Source organism: Trichophyton benhamiae (assembly GCF_000151125.1).
Source record: "Trichophyton benhamiae CBS 112371 chromosome Unknown Abenha-G-c-38a07.r1, whole genome shotgun sequence".
NCBI classification, from domain to species: domain Eukaryota; kingdom Fungi; phylum Ascomycota; class Eurotiomycetes; order Onygenales; family Arthrodermataceae; genus Trichophyton; species Trichophyton benhamiae.
In genome coordinates, this window is record NW_003315079.1 from 53,471 (window position 1) to 75,842 (window position 22,372).

The following is a 22,372-nucleotide window of genomic DNA, read 5'->3' on the forward strand; positions in this document are numbered from 1 at the left end:
TACCTAGGGCCATAAGCTAGCTACTGGGCGAAGGAGAGCGTACGCTGGCCTCGTTCGGGCTCAGCAAGCCTAGATAGAAAGCAATGGCTGTGAGTATCAGGGAGCGCATGCGCAGAGCAAAGTAGAGTGGCAAAATGAACGTACTCTTTTACACGCACGTCTGGGGCGGCGGTGATTTCAGACCTAGACCCGGGGGTGATGAGGATATACTGGCGCCCGACTGAGCATCGAGCAGCATACATCTAGTGCCAGAGATAAAAAAGTTAGGTGGTTAAGCGTAAAAGTACTATAATAACACGTCTTAAGAAACTTACCAGGATGTCAATTGCCATCTTTCGGTTAACCGAGTCCATATAGACGTCACTAGAGTACATTAGCGGAAGACCAGATGGTGCGAATGAGGCGCAAAAGGCGGCTTACAATTCGTCCAGGCAACGGATAGGGGAACCCATAGCTTCCCATAGGGCTAGTAAAAGGCATATCTGCGAGAACGACTTTTCTCCTCCCGACAGAGTCTTCGCTCCTCGACTGATGCTATCCTTGGTGCTGTCTGGCTCAACCTAGAAGCAAATCAGCAGAGTGAACGCGGGAAGTTGCTTCAGTGTACGTTGCAAAGAATTCCTTACCTGAACATCTAATAGTTTCTTCTTGTGATTTGCAAGCAGTCTTCCTCTAAAGCCTCGCTCACTGAGAAGGTAGATGAACTGGATCTTCGCTCGTGACGTAATATGAGCTCGGAACTTCTGCCATCTTTCTTGCCGGTGAACCAGAGAGTTTTTGAGCATCTACCACGGGTGAGCAGCCACGCGAAGAAAATTGGGTGAGGCCGATAACAATATATAATAACTCCATACCTGTGCCAGTGTTCTAAAACCGACGATCTCGTTCTGTGACCGCTCATATTTTGCATCTGCTTCCGCCGCGGCGGCGGCAATTTCCTCCCTTGACGCCCCCATCCTAAAACAACTGTAAGTAAAAAAAGGTTATGTGACCGTGGGATTGGCCTTGCGTACTGTGAATCATATCTTCTGAGGTCTCTATCCAGCCTCTCCAGCTTCTCTGCAAGGCTGGTCTCCGTTTCCCCTGCATCAATCGGGACCCTGGGAGAAACCATGCTAGCCTTTTGAATGAAGTCAGCAATTCGAGTGGCAGTATCTTCCTGCTTTCGCTCAATCTGAGTAACCTGTGCTTTAGCAGTGTCTGTTTTGGCGATTGCATCATTTTTGCCAACGAGCGCCGTATGTCTCTTATTTGCCTTGACTGACAGCTCGTTCTCTGCTTTACGGGTATCCTCAGAAACACGAGATATTTCGGTGTCTTTGGCAGCTAATTCCCTCTTTATCTCCTTTACCTTGGTTGTTGCTACGTCCCTTGCGTTGACGCAATCTTCAAATGAACGTTCGTGTAGCTTCAGTTCTTCCTCAGCTTCTCTCAAGGCCGAAGTTAGGGCCTCGAGCCGTCCATCCTGGTTTCTGTCCTTGTCAATTGCCTCTTTAAGATCATCTACCCTATCTTCAGCCCTCTGACTCTCGACGGATAATTCATGCTCTTGGTTTTTATGAATAGAGAGCAACTGTTTTTGTCGCTGAAGATGCTGGACCGCAGCACGGTATTCTTGTTCAAGCCGTCCAAGGTCACGTTTGAGGGTATCAATGACTTCTCGCTGCAGTCTAGAGATGAGTCAGTAACCAGGTGGGTTGCATTAACCGGGTCAGGACTAGGCTTACCTTATCTGGATATCGATATCCGTTTTCATTCGAGGTCTTCCAGTAAATGCAGGAATAGGAGACTGGCTTGGGTCTCCGGTTCGATTAAAGGCAAGATGGATACCTCGCCTTCTGTCCCTAGAATCTATACAGTAGCATCGTCTGACATTTCTTGGCCTTGCGCCATCAAACATAATTTTTGATGCCTCTTCAACATTTTCAATCAGTAGCATCTGCTCAATGCCGTGATTGATCACCAATTGACGGCGAACCATATCATTATCAATCTATATTGGGCCGGGCGGAGGTAGTTAGTAAAAGTGATCTTTACAGTGATAAGAAAAAGCTAACCTCTAGTACTCTCAGTGCGGTATCGAACTTAGAATCAGGTTCATGGTTCGTGGTATCAATCCTTCCTTGTGAATTCCCAATAAATATTGGACAGACGCTACAAAATACACGTTAGCGAAAAGCTCAGTAGTTTGCATAGCGTTCCTCAACCCACCAATTTACCCGTTGCATTATTCCAGACAAGACATTCATATCTCGTTTTGAAGTAACCACAAAACTCGTGAGTGTTGTGCCGAATGCATTCTCCAGGATGGAAGACCATTTGGGCTGCAAAAGGCGTACATGTTGGCCCAGAGGCCCAACTGGTGCTTGGTCAAATCCCTGTTCAGCGGCAATCGCCCGCAGAAGCAAGGGCATTCTCTCATTAAACCCGTCCTGTTGGTCTCTACTATCTCTCATCAATGTTCGTAGCTGGTTTTCCGCATCAGTGATCTCGGTCTTCTTCATCCCTATCGGCCCTCTTTTCTTGCTGGCAGCTTCGTCTGCTTCAGAGACGGCTTTCTGTAAATCTTCGGCACCTTGTTTATGCTCATTGTATTTTTCTTTAGCGGTCAACGCAGCAGCCCTCGTTTCTTCAAGTTCCTTGAGTTTTGCTGCTGTAGCACCGCCATTCAATGCCTCAAGCCTCGCGTTTTCCTCCTCGATTTGCTTTTCAGTATCGGCAATTGTCCTTTTATTGTCCATTATATGCTCCCTGATCATCGCTTGTTGGGCCTTCCTCTTATATTAGCCATTGTACTTATATTAATACCTGGTAGCGCTAGGTAGGAGACACACCTGGAGACCTGTCCGCTCTTTAACGGCTTCATCATACCGTTGCTTGATTTCCGCTTTACTATCATCAATAGCAGCTTGGGCTTCCTTAGCTACACGAACGGCCTCTCTTGCCTCGTTGACTTCTTGATCAGCTGCCTGGAATTCTGCATCACGATTTTCAGCTTCGGATTCTAGCTGCTCAATACGTGCTCTTGTTTCTGCTATTTCGGCAACGAGAGAATCACGAATCTGTGGCTAGTTAGCTTGCTGAAAGAAAAAAATTGGGACACAAAGCAAAGGAGGGGGAATGGCAGACCCGTTCTTGTTCCTCTACCTGTATCCAGGCTGTCTGTGATCGTAAGTGTCGAATCCGGGCTCTTAGACTCTCATGCCTGTCAGACTGTGCCAGTCGTGCCCTTGCGTTGTTCCTGTTAGATTCCAGGACCTTTAACTGTTCCTGATGGTCGTGGAGTTTGACTTGAAGCTGGTCTATGGATTCCTCCATCATGTGGTAGTCGTGGTCTAATTGTTCTAGCTGCACCCCCTTCATGAAAAACTTATACTTTTCAGCAGGACTTGAGGTACTCAGAAACTGCCGGGCCATGTCCTGAGAGAGCACGTTCATAGGGTTGTCCATCTGCAGCGCAAAGTAGTCCGTGATATAATCTAGATCCGCTCTCCTTGTTGAGATAATGGTCCCCGACTTACTTTTCAAACGAAAACCGCTTGAGCCAGAGCGTGTGAAGTGACGTTCGACGATTATTGACTCTCCATACGTATCTGGTAGATAGGCACCGTCTCCTCTGTTCTTTATGCGCACGATGATGGTTGCGGACCTGACATAGTACATTAGCAAAATGTAGCACCCCCAAGAGAGCTAAAAGTGCATCACCTACTCCTTGCCCTCTTTGACGAAGCTTTTAAGGCTCTGGCCACGGTTTGTAGCAGACGCTTTTCCTCCCAGACAGAGTGTGAGTGCGGTCAAGATGGCGCTCTTCCCGCTCCCGTTTTTGCCCACGATGAAGTTGATCAACGGGCCCAGCTCGACCGAGAAGTGCTCATGGCACATGAAATTGTAGCAGTCGACGCGCTCTATGATCCCATGCTCTGCCGCCACATTCTCCTGTCTCCGGGAGTTCTTCTCGTGGATGACCTGAGTCGAGCGAAGACCGATCTCTTCCTCCTCCGCGTCCTCTTCTTCTGCCTCTGACGGCGAGCTGCTGGAGCTGCCGGAGCTGCTAGAACTATCCGAGCCGGACGAGGCAGCGTCTTCTTCTTCGAGCACGTCTGATATCCGCGGCCGTTTATTCTATCAGATTCCCAAGTTAGCCGTGCTCCGGTACGGTGATGAGATGGTCCTCTCTTAACTGTGCTGGCGCCGCCCTCGCTGCTGGAGCCGGGCTCAACAATGCTCTGTCCTCGTTTCATGGCTGTCCGTAAACGTCCGGAGCCGCAGGTATCAACGCTTTCAAGTCTCTTCTCTTCTGTCGTTCCGGCGATGTTGCTGAAGTGGTGGTCGCTTTTTCATATTCATCTAGTTAGTTACTTCGTTGCGCTGATTGACTTTTGTTGCGCGCGTCGCGTGTTGGGGAAATCTCGTTAGATTGCTCGGATGCCACCCTTTGTAAGGCCGAAGTGCTGAGATGCCCCTGTTTCGAGCCTCAAGGCGTAACTAAAGACAAAGATCCTGCATTTATGGTCATACGCGCTGTTTTCTGCGTGTATCCCTGGTTTAACTAGCTGGTTACTATGAGGAGTTCTATTCTAATGGCCGTGGATACCGGTGACAGGGTGACGGCGAATCCGCAGCTACGCCTGAGCCAGTTCTACCCTTCGATCATCATCTTATTAACAGGAGTCTAGGACACGGTCTACTAGGAGTCGGGCGCTCGATACGCCCTCATACACGGTTATAAACAGCAAAGGCCTCCAGGTAGTTCTTTGCCGTGGCTGGGAACGTGAACTTGACGGCCTCATCCTGGCCGGCGAGATATCTGCGAACCTCTGCCTCCGTCACCCATCGGTACTGCTCATGCTCGCCGGGGGCCAGCTTGACCTGATGCTCCCAGTCCGGGGCGAAGTGACTGTTCTCTGGTGCTTGGTGGGCTTCGTGGACGTCGACCCAGAATGAGAATTTGATGGCCTTGATGTGCTCTCCGTCCTTGACTCGGTCCCACTGGTCGACGGCAACGAGATCCCGTATGTGGGAGACATGCAGTCCGGTCTCCTCATAGACTTCTCGCGCCACGCTGTCGAGTACTGTTGCGTCGGTGTCGTCGCAGGAGCCTCCTGGGCCTTCCCACAGGCCGCCTAGGGAGTCGGTTATGGCTCTCCGGAGCAACAAGGCGCGTGTGGAGCGTCTGACTTCATCGTCACTGACTGTTGTATTCGGGTCTCTTGCTGGGGAAAATATAAATGCACCGATTATAAAGGCATTATATTCGGATTTTGACTGAAAGAAGTCACGAATAGGCACGTCGAACTCAGCAAGCTGCGGCTCAACTATGAATGTTCGATCCATGATGGTTGCTGTGGTTGAATGGAAACGAATAGAATGCCGAAGCACTGGATGAATAGGTAATTATCAATTATTTATATACAAGACAGCCAGGCAGCAGAATTAACCATACAGATGTTACGCCCATTGAAGAGTCATGATATGAGGCTGATAGGAAAACAATGATGTTGATGACATCAAGTGGGATGTCTCGTATTTAAAGTGCCCGAACTAATGGTTTGAGTCAGGGGATATTATGGACCCTGTATCCACGTCTATCAAATATATCGCGATACAACAAGTAAAATCCACAGACACAAGCGATGAATGAGACTCAGCCTTGAGTCTCTTTGGAACTATTAGACAGCAACCGAATGGAGACGAATATGTATACTGTGTTATTCAAAAATTATATATAAAAATAGAAATAATAATGAACGTAAGGAAACAAATCAGTGAAAGATGGAATACAAGAAAGTATAAAAGATGCTTCCAACATATTAGGGGTATCTTATAATGGAAGCATCCGATAGATATTAAAAAAAAGAGCTGTAGAAGGTATATGATTATGTATGTCCAAAATAAATAGAAGAATTGAAGTATCGACATAGGAAAATCGCTGTCACGGAGGTCGGCGTAAGCTGGTAGGAGAAGAAGTAAAAAGAGAAAAGAAGAAGATAGAAGAAAAGGGCTAATCCCACTGGCCAAGGTAGGCAGGCTGCCATTCCTGGCCAGGATAGGAGGTGCTGGACATCACTATCTCTTCACTCGAGTCATCGTTTGTTGGGAGTTCGACGGGTTCCATAGAAGCTACGTGTACAAGACGGGTTTGTTCGGGGATACGGCTTCCGTTTGACGCATCACCAGACGGAACAGTGGAATTGGAATTGCTGGCAGGTGTTGGACGTGTTTCAAAGTATGAGTATGAGCCATTAAGGGATCCCTTAGGTGGTGATATTGGCTGCGGAGAGCTGACATGACGTAACCCTGGAGAAGTAGTCGTAGACATAGCATATTGAGATGTACTGGATGGTATCTGGGGATTCTGATGCTTCTCATCCTGGGGTAGCGTGATGGTCCATGGAGTCTCCTGGTCGCCTACACGCGAGGTGTGCGGAACCGAGGCATGGAACGCTCCAAGCCTCTGTGCAGGGTCCTGAGTATCAGGAGCAAGTGAAGGGCTATCGGCGGTATCTGGAGGTCTGGAAAGAGGACTGCGAGAACGGAAGTGTAAATCTTTGGCGTGAGGAGAGTGTGTTGGTGATTTGGTTGTCTGCTCAGAGCCAGTAGGAGAATACATGGCTTGTGACAGGGGTGGAGTTATGATGACCTGGTTGTTGGAAACAAAGTTCGATCCTGAAGGTACTGCTGTTGGACTGAAAAGGCCAGTATGTTCTCCAGCCACTCTACCCCCGGGGCCTTCTGAGAATTCCTTCGTGGGAGAAGGCTGCCTGCTCATTGGAGGTGTGTTTGACGGCCCAGGGATCCGTGAGCTAACGGAGTTAACGGACTTGTAGAACCGCGTTGGCCGGTTTCCTGAAGCCTGTCTGGAGCCCTCTTCTGCCGTTGATGTATTGGGGGTTCGCTGGTTCACATTTACACTTGGAGCTGGAGATTGGGCCCTGCTGGGGGATAATGCTCTATCAGGCGAAAAAGCTCTGGCTGGTGAAAGCACTGTTTCAGGGGAGAAAGGCCGATTGCTCATTGGGGGAGACGGTTCATCATATACTCCTGAGTTCAAGTGAGGAACGGAGCCGTTCACTGTATTATGATTTGAAAGAGCACTTGGGGTGTTTCGTTGTAGGGCATCCCGGTTTCCTACTGACTGAAATTGCCTGGCATAGGAAGCAGCAGGAGTGTGAACTGTTGGTATGGCAGGCTCTTCGCTCGTAGGACCGTTGTTATTCTTATTTTTGCCATGTAGTAGATCAAACTTCAGTGTTTTGAACATCTTGCTGCTTTTCTTTAGCGCAGGGGATGAGGGTCGGTCTGCTGGTTGCCCCTTGCTGCGTCCCAGGTTAACCTTCGACATGATGCCAGTAAACCCAAGGCTGGACCGGCGCTTTTTCTGCTCGTCTGGAGGATGGTAGACACCGGGATCAGGGCAACCCGCACCCACTTGGGAATAGTAGTAGTTGGCATTTCTGTCGTTAGTCTGCTGGTCGTGCGTACGGGGAGTAGCCGCTCCCGGGGCCTGGATGGATATTCCAGAGCCATTTGTGTCGGTGCGTGCATGGGTAGATGGCAAAGGAGACACGCTGCGCTGTTCTGTCTGAGCCCAGGTTCGTGCATGGGCTGGATGGACTGGGTTGCTGGGCAAGCTGTTTGACACATCTGTAACTGGAGGCGGAGGGACAGTTCCGGGAGGAGGAAATTTGTACTCAGATTGCCAATTTGTAGTCTGGGTAGAGCTTCCTTGCTGGCCGTCTACTAGTGGAGGGCTGTCTATGGGCGGACTGATTTCTGGTTCTAATTCAAACGAGAATTTGCGGAGGCCCAATCCCCGTTGCTGTCCTGTAGCATCCACCGGCAGATTTTGCTTCTGATTACCATTGGTTACAATTATCTCTGCTTCAATCTGCTTGGAGTCATCGAGTGTATCTGCCGAAGAAATGACAGAGGACTCTCGAGTGGGCTTGACGTCCACTTCGGAAACGGCAAACGATAGTCTGCCCTTTTCAATATCCTTTTCGTCTGCGAGCACTGAGACAACGCCTGACTCCCCACTGCCTCGGTCACTGGCTGTGGCAGAAACGGGTTCAATATTTGGGGTAGAAGTTGGAAGGTTGATCTCTGGTATACCGGGGCTCTGCATTGGCTGGTCAGGCACTGGCATAGGCTGATTGTTGGGCACATCAGTTTGCACATGAGGTTCTGAAGATTCAAGAGTATGAGAAACGGGGCGCTCCTCCGTGATCAATGCCAGACCACGGCCACTAAATCGTTTAGAATCCCGTGGTCTCTTTTCGTCACCATTAGACTTAGACATGATATGAGCAACTTCGCCCATAAAGGAGACCGAGAATGGCTGGCTATCGAATTTTAGCGATTTGACACGAGGGATTGTCTCTGGAATTGTCAGTGAGTGTTGTTGTTGCTGTTCATGCTGTTGTTGCTGCTGAGGTTGTTGTTGATGCTGATATTGACTACCAATACTAAGTCGAGAACCTTCAAACTCCGACTGCACAGAATTATGTGTCATCGGAGGAGAAGCAGGAGGAACAATTTGACCCTACAAAATAGCCGTATATTAGACTCGCTATGTGACTTCGTAAGATATGACCGATACAAAAAGAGGGGGGTAAGCCAGAATTCCCCCCCGGCATGACAAAGCCCAAAGATATCAGCCGGTTCGATCTTTAACCAAAAGCCAATTTGATAGGATATGAGTTGCCAATGTATGTCGAAGAAAAGTCAAGATGTATAGAAGAAGGAAAATGGAGGGATAGAGGGGGGTGGCCATGAGGATCGTCACATTGGCCAGAATGAAGATATGTCATTCTGAAAGAAGGATGGAGGAAGAAAAGAAGAGACTTAGGTATCTACCTTGTCGGCACTTCCACTGTGTCGGAATTTACTCCTGCCCTTGGCGAAGAGGCCCTTTGCTGCATCACCAGCCTTACCACCTAGGACGCCGGCGGAGTGAAGGAGATCCTTGCCCTTTGCTTGGACGTGCTGCGTGTTCATCATTCCGCCGAGCTGGACGCCTGAGCTCTGGCGGATGTGGCCATGGCCAGGACCAGAGCCGTCATGATGTCTAGAAGGCAGAGATATGTTGCTGAGTGAGGGTAGCTTGGGGAATTTTCCTTGAGATGGTATGGGCCGGTGAGCTGCATTTGGATCGGTCGGAGCTATGCCGTTTCGTTGGATTGTTTCTGCGTTGTCAGGATGGCCAGTTTCCGCTACGTTCTTGACCCATCCGTCGAGACCAGAGTCCGTGTTTGCATAGACATCTCTGGCATTGTTGAAAGCGGCTATTCTTTGGGCGGGCTGGGGGATGCTAGTTATTTCACGGAATTCAGGGGCTTTCTGATTTGACATGGATGATACGCCTGGTGGGACAGTGTTAGGGGGAAGGGGGCTCTGGCTCTGAGTCTTTGGCAGCAGCTCTGCTTCTTTGTCTTGAGTCTCGACTGGAGTGGTGTCCTGTGGGCTCTCAGCAGCGAGAGATCCTGGGACTGGTGCACTAGTTGCGGCTTCATTTCCACTGCCACCTGTGGGCTGTTTATTAATGACCAATGCTCCTGGGGTCAGGGTGGCTGAAACAGGTGACAGCGGGGATAGAGCCTGTTCTCTGTCGCTCTCCTCTGAGTCAACCTCCCAGGAAAACTTCTTTTTTAGCTGTCTCTGAGGCTGCTGCTGCTGCTGCTGCTCGTAAGTAGGGATGGAAATGGTAGTGTGGGGATGATCCATGCCATGGGGAGATGGGTAGTTGTCCTGGAGTTGTGTATACGCATACTGTGTTGGCTCCTCACCTGAAGCAGCGGGAGGAATGTCAGCTTTCTGTGCAGATTTCTGTACCGGAGAGCTCTCATCATGTTCTTGGGCTGGAGGTGGAGGTTCAGTCTGTTGTTCTGTCGTCTCTGTGGCAGTGTTTGGGAGCGTGTTTGGGTCTATCGAGCTTCGTTTACTCATGCTAAGAGGCGAGACATCCAGACCAGCGATGTGTGGCCCTGAAGAGTCGTCTTCTGAGACCGTGTTACGCGACGGAGTGTGAGTCTCGATGTCACTGTGACCTGCTGCGTCTGGGCAGTCCAAGGCAGAAGTTGGTGAGTGACCGTCTCGGCTCTGTTCACCTTCAGAGGATATAGATTTTTTAGGGTCTGTGGGTGCTGTATGAGCAGAATGATTTGAGGATGGCTCGTCACCACCTACGTGTTCTTCTCTGATAGTAGGGACCTTCTCTGCGGGTTCTCCAGGCAGCGCATGTGTGCTTGTTGTCGTTCCAGACTTGTCACCACTGTCCATGAACCCTTCAAACCCAGAGAGTCGTCGTAACTCGGGCAGCTGGCCTATGGGAGGCTCTGCGGTGTCGTTTGGCAGCGGTATCGCGGCCGTCTTGCCGCCATCAGGGCCAGCTGGAGCAGACGTTTCAGTTCCTGTGGTCGCTGCAGGTGTGTCTTGAACAGCAACTGTCGAAGCTGACGGCGTGCCAGCAGCTCCCACAGAGCTCCCCGAGCGAGTACTTCCCCGCTCTTCAGCCAGCCGTTTGTATATATCCGCCGGCCTGACGATGTTTGGCGATTGAGGGTTTCCAGTAGTAGTAGTAGAGTTGTCTGGCTGGTCTTCCTCATCCTCGTCCTCGCTTTCTCCCCACTCGTCACCGGCGTACGAGTATTGTTTTGCATTCACCCATCGCTTGGTCTTTTGGCGATTTACATTAGTCTTCAGGTCGAGGGTTTGCGCCGTTGACCAAGGGGACTCTGGGTTCTGACCTCCCGCGGGCGATCTAGAGACACAGAAAGATGTCAGCTTTTCGACCTGTCCACCAACAGCCAACCTGGAGGACTACTTACCTGTCACCGGGGACGTAGGTCGGCTGGTAGCCAGACATGCTGCAGAGGGTGTGCAGTGGTAGTTGTGGCCTGTCGTGGTTATTATGGTTAAGGTACTTCCCCCAGGGACGATCTATAAGTTGTTTCGAGAGGAGGGACTCCCTGCAGGGGCTTCAGCACCACGCAGCGGCTAAGACACCAGTTCACCAGCAGAGCCCGACCGCTCTATCGCATCTCGTCCCTCGGGCACACCAGACAGAGAAGAAGAAAACAGTTTGCTCGAGGGAAGAAGAAGCGGGAGAGCAGAAAAACGGCGGCTTTTCAGGGGATTTCGCGAAGGATGAGCTAGAGGAGTCGTTAGAGGATCACGTGAGCGAGATGACGACGTGAAGTTGAAGCCGAAGAAGAAGAAGAGAAAACATTCACGGACAAGACATTAAAAGAAGAACGACGACGAGAGGGAAGATACAAGTTACAGGCGAAGGCTAGGACAGGGAACAGCCGGCAAGAGACGCCCAGCCAGGAACGCAACCCCCCCGGGCCCCCATCCCATGTCGTCAGGGCCCGTCCAGCATCCAACACCGCTGCCCTCGACATAACACACATAACCACTAAGGCGCTCACACAGAGAGAGACATACCATCGCAGAGACAGATACAGACACAGACACAGACGGGAGAGACGCATCTTGGAGACGATAGACAGGCAGACGGCACGATGGCAGCGCCCGCGCCCATCCAGGACCGGACGACGGAGTTCCGCTCGATCCTGAGCCAGGCGCAGAAGAGACTCGCCTCGTCTAAGGCCAGCGGACGGCAGAGCCTCCAGGCCAACTCGACGGCCAGGACGACCTCTGCAGACGTGCCGGCAGCGGGTGGTCGGCCGGCGCGCTCTGAGTTTGCCAGACGGGCGGCAGAGATCGGGCGTGGGATAGCGTCGACGACGGGGAAGCTCCAGCGGCTGGCCCAGTGTAGGTCTCCTCTTTATTACTTTCTGATGTAGAGGCCAGGAAGACCGAGACGGTATATACAGGTAGCTGACATGGCGCAGTGGCCAAGCGGAAATCGCTGTTCGACGACAGACCGGTCGAGATATCTGAGTTGACGTATGTGATCAAGCAGGACCTCTCCTCGCTGAACTCCCAGATCGCCTCCCTACAATCCCTTACGCTGGCCCAGCACCCGAAGTCATCACGGAGCAAGACAGACCACGAGGGAGAACACAATGACAATGTATGTGCTTGTATATATATAAGAACTTTTTTCGACTGTCAATATGGCACTTTAGGCTAACTTCTATTTGTCAGGTCGTTGTGCTGCTGCAAGGGAGACTGGCGGATGTGGGAGCCAACTTCAAAGACGTGCTGGAAGTGCGGACGAAGAACATCCAGGCCTCCCGGTCACGGACAGAGAACTTTGTCTCCACTATTTCATCGAGATCGCACGCCCTCGACCCCCAGCGCTCCGACTCCCCGCTGTATAACAGCGGTAGTAACAGCAACCTCAACAACGCCAAAAGCGGCGGCGGCCTGTCTCGCAGCCGGAGCCCGCAGCCAGGCTACCGCCCGGGCTCGGCGGACGTGCTCACCCTGGACCCGTCGTCGTCGAACGGGACGGCCGCGTCGTCCGGGCTGGGGCCAATGCACTCCGACCAGCAGCTGCTGATGATGGAGGAAGCCCAGCCTTCCAACACCTACATCCACGCGCGCGGCGAGGCCATCGAGGCCATCGAGCGCACCATCAACGAGCTGGGTGGCATCTTCGGCCAGCTGGCGACCATGGTCAGTGAGCAGTCCGAGATGATCCAGCGCATCGACGCCAACACCGAAGACGTCGTCGACAACGTCCAGGGCGCCCAGCGCGAGCTGATGAAGTACTGGTCGCGTGTCTCGGGCAACCGCTGGCTGATTGCCAAAATGTTCGGCGTCCTCATGGTATGTCCCTATCTTCCTTTCCCTATATACATACATGATATATAGATGATGCTAACTGCAACAGATATTCTTCCTTCTCTGGGTCCTTATCTCTGGGTAACCGAGCTGGCGCTTGTTCCCTCATGTATATTACCTTCTAGCCACCGTCTTAATCATGTCTTCTGCATCTTCGCCCACTTTTCTTCCACCTCGTCGTCCCTTTTTAGTCCCTTTTTAGTCCCTTTTTGGCCCGTAAAGCGTCTCATCTACGTCTTAGTAAGCGAGCATGTTTCAACCTCATCCCTCAGTATAACGGGGCTCTCCCTAGCACTCCCGCTGCTGACTCAGCCACCCCTCTCCCCCCACCCCGATAAAAAGTGCTCCTCCAACGTCTCGCCGTCTTTTTTCTCTCTCGCCGCAACTTCGTCTTCAACCTTTGAATAACGACAACAAAGCTGCCTGCTGGGCTGTCTGTGACTCTCTGTGCTCTGCCCGGCCCTGCAGCAGGTTAATTAACATGCCCTCCTAGCGGCCAGGACCCATCGAACAACGCGCCGGTCTGTTTCCATGTCTCACTAACGCCTGGGACCCCCGGGGGATCCCTGGACCGCCTGTCGCTACCCTTAATAACTGCTTATTATTACTCGTACATCTCTTCTTTCTCACTGCTCGTCTCTCATCTGGCGCCGTCCGTCTCTTCTCTCGATCTCCTTCTTATCCTTCGCCGTCGCCATCGCCTGCGTCCTGCGTCGTCCTCAAGTCAGTCTCCTCGCTCCCCGGCCGCTGGCGATCCCTCTATCGATGCGCTCGCCCGAGTAGGCCGCTCGCCATACCGGGTCCCTGCCAGCTCCTCTTCCTCTTCCTCCTCCATCCATCCCTCGCCTCTTCGCACAGCTTATACTCCTCCAGCTGCAGCCCGTGTTAGACGATCATACGACGACTCCCATCTTTCGCTCTTTCGCCCGTCTTTTCTCTCGAACAGCCAGCACATATATACTGACTAGCATAACCACTCCGTACCGCCCGGCGATGCTCCTGGGGCCGCCGTCTGTCCCGCCATAATGCTGCTGAAACCAGCAACGCCGCTGTCTGTCCTGCTGTTTGCTGCCTTCGCCCTGCTGCTGCTCTCCGTCCTCTCGACCCCGGTCATCAAGGGCATCCCGCTGGCTACGTACAACGACATCACCTTTGGCGTCTTTGGCTGGTGTCGCAGGAACAGATGCAGTGCCTTCACCATAGGCTACAAGGACGGTAAGGCCGTTAGTTAGTTAGTTATATACGTTGTGACCAATAGACAGCACGGCTAATGTCAAAACCGTCGAATGTAGATGCGAGGGACGGCGCCTTTGGAGACCCCAACGCGGACGGCGACTTCAACCTGCCGGCGTCGATCCGACATACGCTCTCTTCGCTCCTGATCGTGCATCCTATCGCCGCCTTTCTGACCCTCGTCTGCTTTGGCCTGGCCGCCGCTGCTCACCTCCATGCTCCCTCGCACTCCCCGCGCTACCTGCTGGGCCTGCTCATCCTGCTGCTGCCCACGCTGCTGGTCTCCCTGCTCGCCTTTCTCGTCGACATCCTCCTCTTCGTGCCCCATCTCAAATGGGGCGGCTGGATCGTCCTCGCTGCTACCGTCATCCTCACCACCTGCGGCATCCTCACCTGTGCGATGCGCCGCACCCTCGTCAGCCGCAAGGCCCGCAAGCGCCGTATCGCTGAGAACGCGGAGATGAACGGTGAGAACTTCTACAACCGCCAGAACTCCTACAAGATGGATCCGCCTTCTACCGTCAATGTCGAGGCCAAGGAGGATGCCTTGTCCACTGTTCCAACCGCAGAGACCGTTGCCACCTTCGCGCGGTTTGAGTCTGAATCTCGGCCTCGAGACGGTGATAGCAGGCGGATGCGCCCTCGCGCTCCTCCTCCTCCCGCCAGCAACGAGCGGTACTGGGCACCCAGCGAGACTGACATAGGAACCATGGAGCCGCCCGAGACTCCTGCAAACCAGGACGGACCTTATAGCCATTTCGCCCCGCCGCGAAGACAGCCATCTAAAAACACCATGGCCAACAACTATTATGGAGGGCCTAACCATGGATACGGTGGCCGTGGCAGAAGCAACCCGTCCATGAGGAGAGACGGTCGCGGTGGTAGAGGCGACAGAGCTGGCCGGGGGCATCCTTATCGAGATCCTCCTCCGCCTGGCTATCGCCCGGAAAGGAACCCTTCGCGGGGACGAGACTATCCCCCAGGTCCCGGTGACCACGGTCCTTATCCTAACAGATCTCGTTCGGGCCGTGGCAGACGTGGCGGACCTAGTCCTGGTCCACCGCGTCGTCCGCGCAGAGACGACGACGCCATGTATGGAGCTGCCCCGGCCGCCGGCGGTTTGGGCGGCCGAGATATAGAAATGGAACGTTCACGAGGGGATGCATACACTTCAACCATCACCCAGTCGGAAATCTCCAACCTCTCGTATGTATAACAGACGAAACTCGCCCCTTTTTGACATTCCTTCTTCCTCCAGCGAAACCAACACAAACCCAAAACACACAAAAAGTAAACATGAGATCTCCCTTTTTCTTTTGCTGACTTCGTCGATCATCCTCAGCGCATTCATCCCAGCGAGAAGCGGCTGGACCAAAAATGATCAGCCTCTCTCCCCCATCGACGCCCGTGGCTCCCCAAGCCCCCTTGGTGCTACCAATGCACAACCCAGAGATATGACCCGATCCCCTCCCCGGGCTGCTCCTCACCCTACCAACACCTACTACGAAGATGTAGAGACTCGCTTCACCAACACCTCGAATCCCGATCCCGCCTTTATACCGTCTGCCCTAACCCCGGGCAGCATTGCCCCAGAACCTGACCAGAGGACTTCTGTCGATGCCGTGCATGGCATGCGCTCTCCTGTCAGCGACATTAGCCACTTCACCTCCATCTCCCAGCGCGGAATCAACCCCAAGTGGCAGCCGCCGGAGTGGGACAACCCCCGAGAAAAGGTGCAGAAGCAGCGTGAGGCGCTTCTGGTCAATAACCCTGACTTCCAGCTTTCCACTGATGTAGGCCGGTCCAACTCTGCAAGACGCGGTGGCAGGATGCCCCAGGTCCCGGCAATGCCACCGATGCCTGCTATACCACCAGTCTACACGCGCAGCTAAACAAACAGCTGGTCTGGGTTTCAATACTTTTTGCTTCTCTCTATTCTCTTGTTATTCATATGTCATGCGTTCCAGGGCCGCAGAGTATCTTTTATTGACAACATCCCTTTCTTTCTCTTTTGAACCATTGCTTTCACCTGTACATTCTTCTTGTTGTGTATGTATGTTGACACCTTATGGGTATGCTTCTTTTCTCTTCTTCTCTTTCTCCTTCTGTTTCTTCTTTTATTTCTTCTTCTCTTTCCTCTTCTCTTTCTTCATCTCTTTCTTCATCTTTATTTTCAACAGCCATTGTCTTGATGGCTTCTTTGAACAAGGCTGGGACTAGGTGTTTGGAGTTTCTAGGCTAATAACGGTTGCCAGGATCTGTACACTGGCCATAAGAGGGTATAACGGATATGAATAACCTTGTTAAGTCATCGATTTTGGCATCTTGTATCTACACTATGTATATATCCTTATTTTAAATATGATCCTTTCAAATATTGTGGTAAATGTCCTTTATAGAATCAAATATGCAAATTGCGTGTGACGCGAATTAGGGATTTTTTTTCTCCTTTATCTATAAATTTGAATGCTGCTTCTGTCAAAAACATATCATTCTTTCTTTTACCTCCGATCATCACCCTTCCCCAGAGAATCCAATTGATGTTTCAGTCCACCGGTAGTGGCAGCTGGGAGCAAAATGGTAAGATTGCAGCTTAGGTTTTAAGGGCTGTATATTATATATATTGGCAGATGTGCCATGCTAACTGGAAATTTCTAACAGCTTCGCAGAAGGATGATTAAAAAGGCTATTCAGATACATGGTAAGATCGAAGAAAAAAGCAAACCATCTTTAGAAGAAGCGATATCTGAAGAACTCGACTAATATCTCTCAGAGGCCAGATCAGAAGCTATAGCCAAATCAGATATCGGCCAAGAAGCCGAAACAGACACCAAACGGCGAGTGGAATGTGGAATAGACATCATGGAAGCCGGAACCAGGCCAGAACCTAGGCCAAAAACACAATCAGCGACTGAACCAAAACCTGATCCCAAGGACAAGCCGGAATTCAAAACAGAACCCACCACTTCCGACCTCGAGGATATGCACATTCAGGGAGAGCTGACGGAGCACCTGAAGCTTGTCGAACCCGGCCAAGCTAAGGAAACCCCATCTGTCAACCCTTTGATCGAGCAAATGAAGACAACTCCACTGTTTTCTTCTCAAATCAAGGGTGTTGTTCACCCTGCTCTCCTAGGTGCCAGCACGATGGATTTATTGTTTCCTCAGTACGGTTTGCTCGGGCTCCGGCTCGCTAGCTACACGCCCGGTAGTGACGAAGAAATTGCTGGCATTGGAGGAGCAAAGAAAAATCTGGTATACGCTAACATCAACGCTCCCTGGTCAACATTCATTTGCGGAAGTCAGGGCAGCGGCAAAAGTCATACACTTTCCTGTATGCTGGAAAATTCGTTGTTGCTACCATCACAGACCGGCAAGGTCTCGAATCAGTTGACTGGTCTAGTGCTTCACTATGACAAGTTCACCAGTTTGGACACGGGCCAGCTTTGCGAAGCAGCATATCTGTGTTCTGTAGGTATACCAGTACGGGTTTTGGTATCACCGAGCAATCTGCAACGAATGACCCAGCTGTACTCAAACCTGCCGGGTTTGCCCAGTGGCTGTCCCAGGCCAAAAGTGGAGCCGATGCTCTTCAACGAAGACCACCTTAGTATTGGAATGATGAAATCGTTAATGGCTATTAGCGATTCTGAAGGCACACCATTATACATGGAGGTAGGGCTTTCATTCCTCGGAACCCCGGATTAGGGAGACCTGCTAACCTACCTACCTAAGATGGTGACCAAGATTCTTCGAGATATGGCAAAGGAGTCCAATGGCAAGCGGGGCATCGATTTTCAGGACTTTGAAACAAGAATCCGAGAGAAATCAACGCTAAGAGGCCAATGTACGGCGCTTAACATGCGTCTAGACCTTCTCCGCTCTTTTCTTGAAGTTAGACTCTCTAGGAAAGGCAAACCCATATCTCGGAAAGGTGATATCTGGAGCTTTGAGAAGGGTAGCCTAACCATCATCGACTTGAGCTGCCCGTTTGTGGACGAGAACGACGCGTGTGCATTGTTTAATATCTGCATAGGTATATTCCTTGAGGGCCGTGGAAAAGGAGGCCGTGTGATTGCCCTTGACGAGGCTCATAAAGTACGCCAACCCACATGTTTCTGCACTACCTTTCAGACCATACATGGGACGTTGGCTGACATGGACGAATAGTATCTGACAACCAAGAGCCGCGAGGCAGTGACTTTGACAGAAACTATGCTATCTCTGATTAGACAACAGCGCCATCTTGCCACAAGAGTTATCATTGCAACTCAGGAGCCAACGCTGTCCCCAAACCTCCTGGATCTCTGCAATCTTACTGTTGTACACCGATTCAGCTCCCCGGCCTGGTTCAAGGCATTAGAAGGGCATCTTGCAGGAGCCATTATGGACGTCAGCGCATCTCGTGCCTCTAAGTACAGTACCGGGAGTCTCTTTTCCCGTATTGTTGGCCTGGGAACAGGGGAAGCTTTGGTGTTCTGTCCCAGTGCCATATTGGACGTCAGCCACGCCAACAATGCAGAGCTAGGGGGCGATTCCTCAACCCATCAAGCTGCCCAGTCTATCATGGCCGAGCAGGGTTCATCGTACTTCAAGATGAAGGTGCGCAAACGGATAACGGCAGATGGTGGACGCAGTATTCTTGCTCAGTAAAGGGACAACTGCTGCTAGCCATCATCCATCACCCCACAGTTTCTTTCATTCTCCTTTTCCTTTCTTGGCTATCCGTTTGCCATCCTATGACATGTCATTCTGTAGAGACAACCAGAGACAGATCAATGACCTCTTTGTTATCTTCTTCTTCTTCTTCTTCTTCTTCTTCTTCTTTCACTTCGTCTTCGACTGTTGTTTCTATCAAGAAGTAAAAATGAGGTTGGAAAAAGAGTGAGCACGTGATATTACCTTAGTCATCAACACATGACTCGGTCAAAAGACTAAAAAGCCAAACCTTAAAAAGCAAGGAAGTAAAAAAAAAAAACACCAGAAAAAGCGACACCAACAGGAGAAAAAAAAGATCAAGCCGTGGGAGGATGAACCAATAGCACGCCAGGAGCAGAGAAAGATGAACTTCTGGATGACGAGGAGAGATGAAACGTGAGATTCCGGGGTTGACGCAGGGTGGGATCCCGCCTGTCCGCCCGCCACACCGGGATCCCGCAGCGCCGCAGAACCTGACACCAGGTCGGGGTGTGTTTCTAGTATGTCACTGCGGCTGCCGTGTGCACATCTGACGGTGGCTGTGGTTACACCGTTTTGGAGGCAGATGTTTCCTCGGCTTTGAATTGGCCCAGTAGCACCCCTCCCACGTATACCCGGCCTATTCGCATGATACGATATATCGAGGGCTGATGCTTTCGCTATCATGTTACTCCCGCTCACGCTATATCAAGCGTCCTCCATGAGGCCCCTTTCTGGTATAAGAAGTTGCCTCTTAAGTCCGAGAATGGTGTCATCCGTAGACCCTGGCTTCTTCGTGATGGCAGATCGATGAGATCCCCCCTGTCTTCTTCTGCCCTTTGCAAGGCATACACCGCTCCATGAGGGTGTATAACTCCCCTAAATGACCAAGACGTCTTCACCTCTTGGGTAGTTGAAGGAATGGATGTTGAAGGGCTCATCAGACATACCATCCACATATGCCGTCGTTCGTCGTTTGTTTCCCGCTCAAAGAGCATTCCTCGTCTCCACAGAAATTTCCGGAATGTGATACCACTGCAACCACTTCGCCGTTTGACGGTCAGTGGACTTGTTTCTAAGGGCTATTTACCTATTCTTGTCCCAGCTCATGGCAAAAGCCGCCCTCTTTCCTCCCACGTCACCTTACCGCCAATAGAGTTACTCTGGCTTTGATGACCTGAGTAAAAATAATATCATCCTCAGGGGTCATCTTTAGTGCATGGTTCGCCGTTCATACACCCCCAACTCGAAGGAAGAAACTCTGGTTCCCATGGCACATGGCCTTGCGTTTGCCGTAGCCATCATGGATATGATTGAAATATATAACACATCTCCATCTCAGCGTTCTCAATTTCGTACTAGAAATCTAACAGCTTTTCTTACTACATCGTCTTGACACTCATCGTCCTACCTGCTGGTTAGGTTTTCTTTTTAACACTCCTTTTTCAATGTCTTCCGTGAAGAATATCCTCTCCTTCGTGGCCCTGTTCGCAGGTGTCAAGACGGCATATGCCGGTCTGAATTCTCCAGGCCATAACAATGTCGCTATATACTGGGGTTTGTACCTTCTATCGCCGGAAACATAAAGCTACTTTTTTCCAGGCAGGCCTCCATTTCATCTGCACAGCAACATGCTGACGCGAGTATTCGTGGTTAGGACAGAATTCCTTGAATCAAGGAAATGGAACACAAGCACAGCAGCGATTGAGCTACTACTGCGAAAGCAAGTTATCCTCTTACTTTTATTTACTGTCATTTTTATTAAACTTAAACACTCGCTAACAGACAATAACAGGCGCGGATGTTGACGTATGTTTGCCGGCCGTACCCTATTGATGCGGCTGCGACCAACAACTCCATACTTTGTGCTTGTTTTGCTAACTAATAATGGACTAAAGGTAATTCCGCTTGCCTTTGCCGTATCGATCAAAGGTCCGGGAGGAGTCCCACAAATCAACTTCTCCAACCAGGGTGACCCCTGCAAGCCATTCCCAGGAACCGACCTTTTGCACTGTCCACAAATTGGGTATAGCATCACCTCTATACATTTGACACATATCATTAAGGGGTATGCAGGCTAATAAGAAAAATAGCGAGGATATCAAGACCTGCCAGAAGAAAGGAAAGACCATTCTTCTATCTATTGGCGGAGCGACATACAGTGAAGGTGGCTTCCGTTCTGCCGAGGATGCCGTCGCTGGCGCCAACCTGTTGTGGGATACATTTGGACCGGTAAAGTCGTCGAACTCCTCCGTTCTTCGCCCGTTTGACGATGCAGTGATCGATGGATTTGACCTCGACTTTGAAGCCACCGTATTGAACATGGTCCCTTTTGCCAAGCAGCTTCGCACTTTGTATGATGCTGAGAAATCCAAGACCTTCTACCTGACTGCTGCTCCTCAATGCCCTTACCCAGATCTCTATAATAAGGAGATGCTAGAAGGAGGTGTCAAATTCGATGCGCTCTTCATTCAGTTCTACAACAATTTCTGCGGCCTCAATAACTTCGTCCTCGGCTCCCAGTCACAAGACAAGTTTAACTTCGCGGAATGGGACAACTTTGCTAAAAAGGTGTCTGCAAACCCAGATGTCAAAATCATGGTTGGCGCTCCTGCAAACAAGGGGGCCGCGAGCTCCGGATATATCGATGCTCAAACCCTCGTCAGCGTCATCAACTGGAGTAAAACCTTCTCCAGCTTTGGCGGAGTCATGATGTGGGACGCCAGCCAGGCTTGGGCCAATGGCAACTTCACTTCGGCAGTAAAGGGTGCTTTGAGTGCAGGGAACTCCCGCGTTGTTCGCATGTCATACGCCGGTTATCACTCCGGATACTGAAATTAACCCCAGGCATATTTGAGCTAGCATCGCGACGGATTCGGTCAGTGGACGGACCCGTACGGAGTAAGCGGATCCAAGAGGACCCCTCGCGCTGAATGAGCACGAGTACAGGGGGCATGTATGTCATTGGCTTCGGATGTGTTTTTTTCTTTTTCTTTTTCCTCGCTTCAAGCTGTCAGCATTGTATATTTGTTTTTTCATTGTCCATTTTTCCGTCAAATCCATCTGGGTAACTATTATTACCTTGCTGTCGTTAACTAGTTCCTTTGTTGTATATACTATCTTCCTACCCAGGTCACACCCTTTTGTTATACCCTGACGTATTAACTTCTACCGAATCTCCTTGGATAACTGCTCGATGGCAGATTGCATGTCCTTGGGTTATTTCTCCCATATTACGGAGTAGTTAACTAGTTTTCGCTTTCTCCGTATAATCGAACTAATTAGTGATGCGCCCATGAACGCCATGGCAACCCACTATCAAGCCTCGGTAGCGGTGGAAACAGGCCATATCCGCCGTCCTTAGCTGGGGACAAAAAAAGAAAATGATATTTGATTGATACCGTACGGAATACTCCATACAGAATGGTTACAGGGGGCCGGACTTGTAACGTAGGACTTTGTTACTCCATATCGTGATCAATCTCAAGGCCTGGGACGAAAGCGCCACAATATGCGAGCTTTTGTCTAATTAACTAGTTAGTTAATGGAGTGACAATCCATCATTGTTCGCTCTACTTAATTACTGCACTGCTATACCCTCCTTTAAGGACTTCTCTTTGAAGAACCCCTCGATGTCAAACTGTGGGCCTCCCTGTGCCTTAGTTACGGCGACGGTCAAATAGGAAAATACACCGGAAGCCCCAATCCA

The 22,372-nt window shown here is 50.8% G+C and overlaps 8 protein-coding genes across 8 annotated transcripts; 4 read left to right on the forward strand and 4 right to left on the reverse strand.

The window, feature by feature from the left end:
- Nucleotides 1–416: 416 nt before the first annotated feature.
- Nucleotides 417–4,241, reverse strand: ARB_03507 (DNA repair protein Rad18, putative; the record flags this gene model as incomplete). The annotated part of the gene is made up of 11 exons (XM_003010206.1): nt 417–560; nt 627–785; nt 855–957; nt 1,014–1,670; nt 1,728–1,993; nt 2,058–2,154; nt 2,212–2,777; nt 2,835–3,068; nt 3,130–3,616; nt 3,710–4,100; nt 4,157–4,241. The coding sequence occupies 11 exons, from the start codon at nt 4,239–4,241 to the stop codon at nt 417–419; spliced, it is 3,189 nt and encodes a 1,062-aa protein (XP_003010252.1).
- Nucleotides 4,242–4,713: 472 nt separating this feature from the next.
- ARB_03508 (NUDIX domain protein) lies at nt 4,714–5,334 on the reverse strand (the record flags this gene model as incomplete). The annotated part of the gene is made up of 1 exon (XM_003010207.1): nt 4,714–5,334. One exon carries the CDS (start codon nt 5,332–5,334, stop codon nt 4,714–4,716), a length of 621 nt encoding a protein of 206 aa, XP_003010253.1.
- A 667-nt stretch (nt 5,335–6,001) lies between these two features.
- Nucleotides 6,002–8,512, reverse strand: ARB_03509 (uncharacterized protein; the record flags this gene model as incomplete). The annotated part of the gene is made up of 1 exon (XM_003010208.1): nt 6,002–8,512. One exon carries the CDS (start codon nt 8,510–8,512, stop codon nt 6,002–6,004), a length of 2,511 nt encoding a protein of 836 aa, XP_003010254.1.
- Nucleotides 8,513–8,844: 332 nt separating this feature from the next.
- Nucleotides 8,845–10,864, reverse strand: ARB_03510 (uncharacterized protein; the record flags this gene model as incomplete). The annotated part of the gene is made up of 2 exons (XM_003010209.1): nt 8,845–10,759; nt 10,827–10,864. 2 exons carry the CDS (start codon nt 10,862–10,864, stop codon nt 8,845–8,847), a joined length of 1,953 nt encoding a protein of 650 aa, XP_003010255.1.
- Nucleotides 10,865–11,522: 658 nt separating this feature from the next.
- ARB_03511 (uncharacterized protein) lies at nt 11,523–13,161 on the forward strand (the record flags this gene model as incomplete). Its single annotated transcript, XM_003010210.1, has 4 exons — nt 11,523–11,775; nt 11,856–12,037; nt 12,112–12,738; nt 12,784–13,161. 4 exons carry the CDS (start codon nt 11,523–11,525, stop codon nt 13,159–13,161), a joined length of 1,440 nt encoding a protein of 479 aa, XP_003010256.1.
- Nucleotides 13,162–13,778: 617 nt separating this feature from the next.
- On the forward strand, nt 13,779–16,206 carry ARB_03512 (pH signal transduction protein PalI, putative; the record flags this gene model as incomplete). The annotated part of the gene is made up of 4 exons (XM_003010211.1): nt 13,779–13,968; nt 14,046–15,192; nt 15,245–15,779; nt 15,862–16,206. 4 exons carry the CDS (start codon nt 13,779–13,781, stop codon nt 16,204–16,206), a joined length of 2,217 nt encoding a protein of 738 aa, XP_003010257.1.
- A 453-nt stretch (nt 16,207–16,659) lies between these two features.
- Nucleotides 16,660–19,084, forward strand: ARB_03513 (uncharacterized protein; the record flags this gene model as incomplete). The annotated part of the gene is made up of 6 exons (XM_003010212.1): nt 16,660–16,687; nt 16,781–17,661; nt 17,695–18,084; nt 18,157–18,635; nt 18,745–18,847; nt 18,929–19,084. 6 exons carry the CDS (start codon nt 16,660–16,662, stop codon nt 19,082–19,084), a joined length of 2,037 nt encoding a protein of 678 aa, XP_003010258.1.
- Nucleotides 19,085–20,733: 1,649 nt separating this feature from the next.
- On the forward strand, nt 20,734–21,498 carry ARB_03514 (class III chitinase ChiA2; the record flags this gene model as incomplete). Its single annotated transcript, XM_003010213.1, has 1 exon — nt 20,734–21,498. One exon carries the CDS (start codon nt 20,734–20,736, stop codon nt 21,496–21,498), a length of 765 nt encoding a protein of 254 aa, XP_003010259.1.
- Between the last annotated feature and the right edge of the window lie 874 nt (nt 21,499–22,372).